This window comes from Octopus bimaculoides, chromosome 18, assembly GCF_046866305.1.
Source record: "Octopus bimaculoides isolate indiv1 chromosome 18, ASM4686630v1, whole genome shotgun sequence".
Lineage (NCBI taxonomy): Eukaryota > Metazoa > Mollusca > Cephalopoda > Octopoda > Octopodidae > Octopus > Octopus bimaculoides.
Genome location: NC_142945.1, coordinates 3,158,269 through 3,170,768, shown reverse-complemented (window position 1 = coordinate 3,170,768; position 12,500 = coordinate 3,158,269). Strand labels below are relative to the sequence as shown.

At 38.6% G+C, this 12,500-nt stretch overlaps 1 protein-coding gene across 4 annotated transcripts in view; it reads right to left on the bottom strand.

Annotated features, from left to right (window-relative positions):
- LOC128249916 (uncharacterized) overlaps window positions 1-12,500 on the bottom strand; it is a 112,555-nt gene that overhangs the window by 6,696 nt on the left and 93,359 nt on the right. For 3 of the 4 annotated variants that reach the window (XM_089365635.1, XM_089365636.1, XM_089365637.1), the window contains exon 3: window positions 6,957-8,033. In XM_089365635.1, the coding sequence (XP_089221761.1) occupies window positions 6,957-8,033 (1,077 nt within the window). Of the gene's footprint in view, window positions 1-6,948; window positions 8,034-12,500 lie in introns of those variants that run through there. The other variant, XM_089365638.1, reaches the window with a different exon arrangement.

Here is a 12,500-nt window from a genome sequence, read left to right as displayed (position 1 = left end):
ATTCTCCTTTATTTCTCATTCATGTTTTTTTCATTAAAATCACAAAAAAAAACAAATAAACAAGATTTCGACCTTATTTCTTCGTTCAATTACTTCCCCCTTTTACTCCACTTACCTCCCCTTACTCGGTTGACCTCTCACTTCCGCCATCTTTCTTCCCGCCTTCCTCCATTTACTTTCACAGCTTTCATTCTTGCTTTTCTATTTCATCCACCCGCCTCTCTCTCGCTCCATCTTTCAATCTCTCTCTCTTTCCCTCTTTCTCTCTCTGTCTACGTATGTATGTACGTATGTATGTATGTATCTATCTATCTATCTATATGTCTGTCTGTCTGTCTCTTCCCTCACACTTGTTTTAACTCCATATTTCTCTTTCACCATCTACATCCTTTCTCTGTCCCATCATACAATTTCTCTCTCTCTCTCTCTCTATCTATCTATCTATCTATCTATCTATCTATCTATCTATCTATCTATCTCTCAATACACACACACAGATGTCCTTTTCGTTCCCTCTCTCTTTCCTACTTACCTTCCTTCCCTCGCACCTCCTCCTTCTCCTCTCTTTTCTCTATTCTCTAAATCCCTCGCTCCTCCTCCTCCTCCTGCTCCACACCTCCGTTCTCCATATTATATTAAATTAACTTCTTAACCTCATTAGTAAACCTTTTACCCCATATCACCGTTTCCGCTTTGGCCTGTTTTGTTGCACGGGTTTTTCTTTTAAAAATCTGCATATTGGATTATATACTACTACTACTACTACTACTACTACTACTACTACTACTACTACTACTACTACTATCATCTTTGACAATTATAATGGTCTCTTCTTTATTAGCCAGAAGGGCCGAACACAAACCAAATAGGAACAATACGACACGAGGGACAAGTGAGATCAAGCCTAATATTCGTATACATAATAAATAACAATTAACAACAAAATTTAAGCAATAAAAACAATAAAATTCCCCCAAAGGAGGGAGTTCCTCTCAGGGTCAACCAAGGAACCCCACACATCTTGGTCACCCCGACTGCCAAAGGTCCATCAAGCGCACACCTCACTCACTCTCGACACCTCCAGCCTACAAACACTCGTTCACAGGGGCCGCCGATATAGCCGCCAGGCAGAGGAAAACTGCCTTCCCCTCTCGGCCAAAAGAAGGTAGCGGAGCAATCTTCTCGATGGACTCGGCTGATAACCAGATCCGTCCTTCACGTGTCAACAGTTTTTCGACAAAGCTCCAAATATGTCCAATGCTTGGACTCTGGACAAGTGCATGTAGAGTGGTTTCATCGCCCTGAACATATCTGGGACAGGTCCATCTGACGGCACTCCCGTACCTGTAGAGCTTGTCTTAATGTTTCCTTTGTTAACCAGCAAGGATTGACAAAAAACATTGGAGACGGTAAAAACAAACACGTAATTACCATGACTACAAAGGAAAGCGCCTTCTCCTGGGTATCCTTCACCAATCCACAGATGAATGCTCAGAGCGACCACTCTCATCCTCCTTTCAACAAATTCTTTACCGTTTATGTTTTATCTTTTTCTGGTTTCAATCATTTGATTGCGACCATGCTGGGGTAACGCCTTGAAGAATTTTTAGTCGAATGAATTAACCCGAACACTATCTGGATTGACTGGTTCCTTCTTTTATCGGACCAAAAGGTTCAAAGGTTAAGTTGACTTTGGGCGGATATGAAACCAGGAGTTTAGTGAGTTCCACCGATTCTATTGCTAGACTTTTATTTTCATTTTATCGATCTTCGAGTGACGATTGGGAAAGTTGATCTCGACGAGAGAGGTTCGAAGTCAGAAGGTAAAGAACCGATCAAGAAGAAAAATGTCGCAAGGTAATTTTGTTTTACCAACACTCTAACGACTCAACCATTTCGCCACCCTTATACAATAATAATAATAATAATAATAATAATAATAATAATAATAATAATAATATTAATAATAATAATAATAATAATAATAATAATACTCTCTGTCTTTCTCTCTCTCCCCCGCGTTCTTTCTTTCTCATTCTTTCTGCTCTCTGTCTGTCTGTATTTCTCTCTCTTTCACTCTATCTCACACACACACACTCACTCTCTCCCTCTTGCACTCTCTCTCTCCCTCTTCCACTCTCTCCCTCTTGCACTCTCTCTCTCCCTCTTGCACTCTCTCCCTCTTGCACTCTCTCCCTCTTGCACTCTCTCTCCCTCTCTCCCTCTCCTTCTCTCATAAAGGTCAAACAAAAAGCAAAAGGAGACAAACTAAAGAACGGCTGACTTTTAGTGGCCATCACCAATTCAACGACTTCTTCACACACAAACAACAACAACAGCAACAACAGCGTCGTCGTCGTCATCTCAGCAATGAAACTTTACAGAATGTCTTTCATAATACTTGTCAACAGTGAATAACTTAATTTAGGAAACGAAGGAATACGGAGGTGGGGTGGGGGCAACGGCACCAGTAACAACAGCAGCAGGATTGGGTGAGGCGGGGTATCGATAGAGGAAAATGTAAGGGTGTTGGGTGCTGGTGGCGGCGGTGGGAGGAGTGAGTAAAGAAATACCATTCAGCCAGACTCTCTAGTGAAATGCATGTGTGAGTGTGTGTATGTGTTTAACACACATACACACACACATGTATTTATATTTTATATATGTGTGGATGAGGGAGTGTGTGCATATGTGTACATATCTCTCCCTCTCTCTCTCTCTCTCTCTCCCCGTATATATATGTATATATATATATATATATATATATATATATATATATATATATATATATATATATATAAACATATATATATACATATATACATATACATATATATATATACATATATACATATACATATATATATATATATATATATATATATATACATATATATATATACATATATACATATATACATATATATATATATATATATATATATATATATATATATATATATGTATATATATACACACATATATATATATATACATATATAAATACATATATATATATGTGTATATATGTATCTGTGTGTGTGTATATATATATATATATACATTACGTATATATATACACACACATATATATATATACATATATAAATACATATATATATATGTATATATGTATCTGTGTGTGTGTGTATATATATATATATATATATATATATATATGGGTATATATATGTATATATATATGTATATATATATATATATATATATATATATATATATATATATATATATATATATATATATGTATATATACACACACACATATACATATACAAGACACACATACAGACAAAACCGTTTGTCGCGGGTCGTTTGTGATATTGGGAAATAAAAAACTCGTGAAACAAAATAGATCGACGTCGCAGCAGCAGCAGCAGCAGCAGCAGTAGCAGCAGCAGCAGCAGTAGTAGTAGTAGTAGTAGTAGTAGTGACCGTTGTTGTAGCCGTAGGTTCGTTGTAGTAGCGGCGGCGGCGGCGGTGATGTCGGTGGTGGTGGTGAGAGTAAGTGTGATAGTTGAAGGGGCTTGGGCAATTTGAGCCTCGCTTTCATTGTGCTACTTGTGAGCGTCTGCCTATTTAACGGGTTAATAGCATTAATAAATAGCTTGGCCCACACCGCCCCCTTCCGGCCAAACACGATAACACTCGTCCACCTAAAGGCGGCTGCCGTTGCTCACGTGACTTACATAAACAAAACCATCCGAATACGCCCGCCACACAAACAGACACAGACACAAATACAGGCATATATATATATATATTCACACACACACACACACACACGTACAAGCAATTTCTCCTGCACCTCTGTCATTTCTTTTGCTTCCCTCAAATTTTCTTACTTTTCGCTCTCTATCTATCTATCTATCTATCTATCTATCTATCTATCTATATACAGGGGTATAACTACATATATACATTATCTTTCGACCAAACACTTTTCCTGTGACTGTATCCTATACTCTTTCACCACAACTTTCTCTCACTCTTTCTTCCCGTTTCTCTTGTACCTGTATTTCAAAAGGGCCAATTCTTGTCACTCTCTGTATCACGCTGAATATCCCCAAGAACTACGTTAAGGGTACACGTATCTGTAGAGTGTTCAGCCATTTGCATGTTAATTTCACGAGTAGGCTGTTCCGTTGATCGGATCAACTGGAACTTTCGTCATCGTAACCGACGATATATATATATACATATATATATATACATATATATATAATCAGTTTTCCTTCATAACCATGCGTGCGAGCATACATGCATATTTATGTATGTGTGCGAATAGAGGTGTGTACGTATGTAGCCATGTTTTCTGGGTGCGCTTATGTGTTCGTTCTTTTTGTGTGTATGTACTCGTGCGAATGTGTGTGTGTGTATTATTTGAGTGTATGCGAATGTCTGTGTTCGTTTGTGTGTTGTACGTGTGTGTGTGTGTGTGTGTGTGTGTGTGTGTGTGTGTGTGTGTGTGTGTGTGTGTGTACGTGAAAGGTGTCCACTTCAAAGCAAACACCCTTGCAGGAAAAAACAACATGACCGCTATAAATTGAGTCTTTAATACGAATTTGTTTCATTCCATTAATTCGTTAAGCGGTTGTCGTTTTCGTGCCTCTTACACACACACACACACGCACACACACACACAAACATGATCACGCACAAACATGAACACGCACTTTGAGCACGCATAAAAACACTTTTTTTCACATCTTACACATTATGTACACACATACGTACATACAGACACAGACACAGACATATATACATACAAACGTATAAATATACACATATCTATACACACACGCATATATATTTACATGCATATACTCACACACACATATACACGCAAATAAATATATATATACACGCGCACATATACACACGCTTTCTCATTACACCGTACATACATAACCTCGTATACATATATGCACACGCTACACATTACACACACACATATTCTTTTCTACTCGAGACACACGGCACGAAAATTTTGGAGGAGGGAGGCCAGCCGATCAGATCGACCTCAGTACGCAACTGGTACTGCATTTATTGACCCCGAAAGGATGAAAGGCAAAGTCGACCTCGGCGGAATTTGAACTCAGAACGTAAAGACAGACGAAATACCGCTAAGCATTTTGCCCGGCGTGCTAACGTTTCGGCCAGCTCGCCGCCTTTAACACACGCATATATTGATGACGATGACGATGACGATGATCAAGCGTGGGTGGGGGGACAAACACAACACAAAGACTAACACACACACAGATGTTTACATAGATAAATATATATATCTGTGTATGTATGTGTGTGAATATGTTTGTGTGTGTGTATCTGTTTGTCCCCTCAACATCGCTTGACAGCCGGTGCTGGCGTGTTTACGTTCCCATAACTTAGCGGTTCGGCAAAGGAGACCGATAGAATAAGTACTAGGCTTACAAAGAATAAGTCCTGGGGTCGATTCGCTTGACTGAAGGCGGTGCCCCAGCATGGCCGCAGTCAAACGACTGAAACAAGTAAAAGAACACTCATAGATATATATATACATACATACATATATATATGTGTGTGTGTGTGTGTGTGTGTGTGTGTGTGTTTGTGTGTGTGTGTGTGTGTGTGTACTCACTCGCACACACACATGATTGCACCTATTATATATATATATATACATTATTGATATACATATATGCATAAGTATATATACACTAAACATATGCGTACACACATACGTCCATACACCCACACGCACACATACACACACACACTTAGAAAACGCACATTTCCTCCCACCTCGCTCCTACGCTGTGTCTGCCAACCAGGATAATAATTGCTCCACCTGACTTTGGCAAAATGCCTGTAATAACAATGCTAGCTAATAAACGTCATCTTCTTTCGGAGACCTCGTGAGCAGGCGATGATTTAGTGACATGACAAATAAACGTTTATGATGACGAGGCTAAGCTTAATCAATTTTCATCTATATTTAAGAAATGATTAAGATCAGCCGACACAAGTGTGAGGTATTAAATTTTACTTAAGTGCCGTTCAGAAGTGCCTACGGTGTCGCCCTCTGCAATATTAAATCAATTGATAGAGTATCAATAAGGTTTGCCTTCGTAGAAACCTATCATTCGTTTATTTAATTATTCCAGCTAAATTTTATGCTTCTATCTATCTATCTATCTATCTATCTATCTATCTATCTATCTATCTATCTGTCTGTCTGTCTGTCTGTCTGTCTGTCTATTTATCTATCTATCTCTGTCACTCTCTTTCTCTCTATATATATGTGTGTGTGTTTGTGTATACATGTTTATATATTATCTGTCTGTTTGTCCCTTCATATATTGTTAGTTATTTCATCTTTTATATTAAAGATCAGATCACCTTTATACACACACACACATATATATATATGTATATATATATATATATATATATATATATATATATATATATATATATATATATATATATATATATATATATATATATATATATATATATGGGAGAATATACAAAAAATAACAACAGACGAGGACAGGTGGTGTAAATAACAAAAGTATATTAGTATGACGCTCGGGAATACGGAAAGTCTTTGACGTTTCGAGCTACGCTCTTCAACAGAAAGAATACGGAGACAAGGAGAAAAACACGGAGAAAAAAAATTGAATAGTGTTCAGTCAACGGTCAATCATAATAATGATATATATATATATACCAGTTTCTGCCCACCAAGTTTACTCATAAGGATTTGGTCGGCCCGTGTATATAGTAGAAGACATTTACTTAAGGTGCCAGGAAGTGGGACTGAACTCGGACCCATGTGGTTGGGACCACAAAGACATACCTGCACCTAAGTATGCATAGAATTAAAAGACACATATTATAAAAGCGAAAACAAAGAAAATAATGTTGCTGTTAGGGTTTTGTTCACTTACCTGTGTGTATATATGTGTGTTTCTTCATGTCGGATTTCTGGTGGAAGCGCTTCCCACAATAGGGGCAGGGGTAGGGTCGTGTATCACTGTGTATGAGCAGATGAGTACTGAGTGTTGAGGACCGTTTAAAACACTTGCCGCACTGCTGACATCGAAATGTTTTCTCTTGGGTGTGCACGGTCCGGTGTTGCGATAGAGACACGGAGTGGCCAAAGGTTTTGCTACACACATCACAGGCGTAAGGCCGCTTGCCGCTGTGAGAGCGGCGCACGTGCACCTCGAGGCCGTGGGGGGTTGTGAAACGTTTCAAACACTTGACACACTCGAACGGTCCTTCGTCTCCGCTGAGCACAACACTGGCTCCACCTATGTGCGCGTCGGCGACACGGATCAGGTGTGCCGCCTCGCCGCCACCGGGGACTCGGCTAGCAGCGGCGGACATCGCTCCGATGAGACCGAGGGTGGCGGCACCGTCACTTCCACCTACCGACGCCGATCCACTAACACCGGTGACGCCTGATGACAAACCGACGCCGGTCGACAATCCCACGGCTCTGGCAGCCAACTGACTGACCGCATGGGAACTGAAGCAGCGACCTCTACTGGGCGAAGCTGCAGTGATACCCAATGCGTTGCCAAGACTACCAATGCCTCCAATAACACCGAGTCCCTCTCGGAATAACCGGTCGGCGTCTCCAAGAAGAGGTTTACTATTATATTTCGATCCAAGAAAATGGCACAGTTGGGTGGAATTCCAGAAATGCTGCCCATAGGAGAGATCCATCGAAGTCGGGACGTGATTGTTTGCTGCTGCGGCCGCTGCTGCTGTTGCGGCAGCGGCAGCGGCGGCAGTGGCAGCAGCAGTTGCCGCCATTGCATCGGCTGTATTAGCATCTGAATGTCTGTCCCCTAGCGGTCCATCAGAGCTGACCCCTAATGAGGAAGTGCCGTTGAGGCCGTTGTTGCTGTTGTTGCTGTTGACCATCAGGTCTGCGCTGTGCAGGAAGTGATAGCGGTACAAGTCGGAGTAGGTGAACTTGTTGTGCATTTTCTGCATCAGAAGTTTCAGTGCATCACCTGCAAAAGAGAAGAACGAGAAAAAAGCGTGTAGTGAGCTTCATCCTGCACGACAAGGCTTCAATTTATTTTGTTATTCATAGCAATGCATTATGCTATCTTCACACACACACACACATATATCCACGCACACACGCACACATACGATGGTTTGCTGAAAGGGCCCTGGCTTTAAGGATGTCGGGAAAGGCCTGGTTGGAGGCCCAACCTTCCGAGTTCTTTTACCCCGAAAGGGTGAAAGTTTAAGTCAAACCCGACGGAATTTGAACTCGGATCGTAAAAATGGACGGAATGCTGCCAAACATGTGGTTCTGCCATTTTGGCGCATTAATAACAATAATGATTATAACTACGACAACAACAACGTCGAATTAAACATCTCCTCAGGCCTAATCGTCAGCGGCGGCATATAATCTCAACACAACAATAAAAGACAAAGAAACATATATATGTACATATATATCTATATATGTGTGTGTGTGTGTGTGTGTGTGTGTGTGTGTGTAAAGCACTAACAAGAGAAATTTTTTTTAAAAGATATAAATAGATTTACAAAGACACAAAAACAGTTTTAAAAACGTACATGAGAAACAAGAACAACAACAAAACACCGAAACAAATGAAATAAAGAGAAAACATCAGTTTAAACTAAAATAACAAAGCAAAATGAAAGTGAAAACGATAGGATCGAGACACACACATACACACATACATACGTATATAAAAACATACACTCAGAAACACACACATACATGTATACAAACGCACACACACACATACACACATAAACAGAGGCACAAATAATAATAATAATAATAATGATAATAATATGAAGAAGGAGGAGGAGGAAAGAAGAGGAGGAGGAGGAAAGAAGAGGAGGAGGAGGAAAGAAGAGGAGGAGGAGGAAAGAAGAGGAGGAGGAGGAAAGAAGAAGAGGAGGAGGAAAGAAGAGGAGGAGGAGGAAAGAAGAGGAGGAGGAGGAAAGAAGAGGAGGAGGAGGAAAGAAGAGGAGGAGGAGGAAAGAAGAGGAGGAGGAGGAAAGAAGAGGAGGAGGAGGAAAGAAGAGGAGGAGGAGGAAAGAAGAGGAGGAGGAGGAAAGAAGAGGAGGAGGAGGAGGGGAGATGGGGATGAAGAGTGGAGAAAGGGCGGAGGAGAGAAGGAGGAGGGGAAGAAGAAGAAGAAGAAGAAGAAGAAGAAGAAGAAGAAGGCTGATGATGAGGAGGAGGAGGAGGAGTATGATGGGAAGGAGGAGGAGGAGGTCGACGATGACGACGATGAGGAGAATGATGATCATGGCAATGATAATAATAATAATAATAATAATAATAATAATAATAATAATAATAATAGAATATGGCAGACTGACGAAAGACTAGCGTACGTCATGTCAGATCTGTAATCTGTCAGAGTCCATCTTGTAATCATAACTTAACACGACTCAACGAAGAAGAGTTCATTAGTCGCATTTATATATATAGATATATATATATATATATATATAGATAGATAGATAGATAGATAGATAGATAGATAGATAGATAGATAGATAGATTTATACGCTTACACACATATATACTTATGACAGTCATGTGTGTGTGTATAGATATATACGCATACATACATGCATAGACACAAATGCACATATGTATACATATATGTCTGTCTTCCTGACTATTCGTTATGCTCGAGTTTATTACGTTTTCTTTCTTTCTATTTATGTCTTTCTTTTCATTTCCTTCTTTTTTCTTTCTTTCTCTATTTTTATTACATTTGTTCACGCCTTGTCATATTTGCCATACCGTCTCTCCAATAACTTTAACACGTTATTCAGGTATATAAATGTATACACGTATGTGTGCACATATATATATATAAATGTGTATATGTATGTGTACACACACACACACACATGTAAAATGTATATATGTGTGTGTATGTATAAGTACGTATTTACGTATGCAAGCGTTTTCTCATGTTTGTGTTTGTATGTACACTCATATGTATACACATTCGTATATGCACACGAACACGCACATGCACACGCACACGCACACACTCATACAAACATGCATTATGTGTTTTTATGGGTGCATATATGCATTCATGTATGTGTTTGTATGTATATATGTATGCATGTATGCATGTATGTATGTATGTATGTATGTATGTATGCAAGGCGAATTGGTAGAAATATTAGAGCGACGGATAGAATACCTCGTTGTGATTGTCCCATCCCGAGTTCAAATCTCACCAGAGCCAATTTTGTCCTTCATTTTCTCGGCATCAATAAAAAGTGCCAATCTAGAACAAAGAAACTGGTGAGTCTGCAAGACGATCGAATAAGATGCCTTGTAATAACTCTACCGATTCTTTGTTGCTTTGAGAGCAAAGCCCGCTACAACATTGGTGCGAAGCTTTATCAACCTTCGTCTCATTTTGACGGTAAAACTACTTCGGTAATACACACACATATACACACATACACACATACACACACATACACACATACACGCATACACAGACACATACACAGATACACATACGCATACACACACACACACACACACACACACACTCGCATACATACTTTTTACCTTTTACCTGTTTACCTTTTTACCTTTTACCTGTTTCAGTCATTAGACTACGGCCATGCTGGAACACCTCTTTGAAGAATTTTAGGCAAGCGAATTAACCCCAGTACTTTTTTAAGCTCGATACTTATTCTATCGATCTCTTTTTTCCAAACCGCTAATTTACGGGGACGTAAACACAGCCACAGAAGTTGTCAAGCGGTGGTGCATGACAAACCAAGACACAAAGACATACCCCCAATATAAGCTATAATTTTCGTGAACCAGTTTAACCTTTATCGGTGGTTACAATATAAATGGGGGACAACTCGGACGCAATAACAATAAAAGATTTAAAAGTCTCAGTATGAAAAACATAGAGAAAATGAACATACACAACAAATGTGTATATCCCATCTTCAGCTGCCAAACGGTTATCCTTATGGTTTCGACACCTGAAGACCATTATGTATATGTAACTATGTATATATTAAACGCAATAATTATACATTAATATATTAGCTATATAATTAATATATTTAAATATATGTATATTAATCATGTAACAAATATATTGAATTAATAAAAACCGAATTAATTTTTGTGAAATATACACATTAAATAAATAGTGTGTGTATATATATATATATATATATATATATATATATATATATCAACTGTCTTGTAAAATATCTAATATATAATATAAATATAATATAAATAAAATATAATATAAATATATTAAGTATTAATTATTAATTTACCTATAATTAAATGATAGTCAATTATAATTAATAAGCTTTCCTTGATATGTTGTTGTTTAACTCTGGATCAGTCCTGATTGTAAGCAAATCTATGATCAAATATGTTCCAGCCACGACCATCCCGTTTTGTTTCAGCTGCCGCGTCAATAATTATTGTATTTAATGCAGTGAATGGTTTTTTTTAAGGGACGGAGCATTTTTTTTCTTTTTGGATAATAGGGTTTGATCTATGTGTAGCAGGTTGACCCACAAATGAGGAAACTGGAACCAATACTCGTACACACACACACTCACATACACATACACACAAACACACACACACACACACGTATGTATGTGTCTGATGCCACACAGACACGCAAACACACTAACATAAATGCATAGTACACACACACAATATGTGTGTGTGTGCGTGTGTACATATGCGTTTATGTTAGTGTGTTTACGTATATATATATATATATATATATATATATATATATATATATATATACGAGTGAGTGGACAAACGAAAGAAGGGCACTCAACCAATTTACTGGGATTTACATATATATATGGATGAATATATATATATGTATGTATGTACAAATACACACTCACATTCATATGTTTCTATGTGTGTGTATACATCCACATCTATATATACACACATTTATATCTATATATATTACAAAATTAACATGCAATTCATATATGTGTGTACATGTGTATGTGTATGTGTATGTGTGTGTATGTACGTATTCTACGATGTGTGTCTGTGTGTGTGTATGCGTGTGCGTGCGTGTGTGTGTTAAATTATGTGCCATTAGGGTGTGTTTAAATGTGTCTATTTTCATGTGCATCTTTTACACTAAATCTAAAGACCATTGCAACAACCACCACCACTTTCACTACTACTACTACTACTACTACTACTACTACTACTACTACTACTACTACTACTTCGGGGTATTATGTTTCAGTTAAGGAACTCACAACTGACCGATTTCTTGTGGGAATAGGTTGAGGCATCTTGTAATGAGATACGTGAGGAGCTTATGTACCTCACAGCCTGTGCCTCTCCATATGTGCCTCTCCGAATATGACTCTTTCTATGTGCGGTGTGTGTGTGTGCGTGTGTTTGTCTCGCTTTG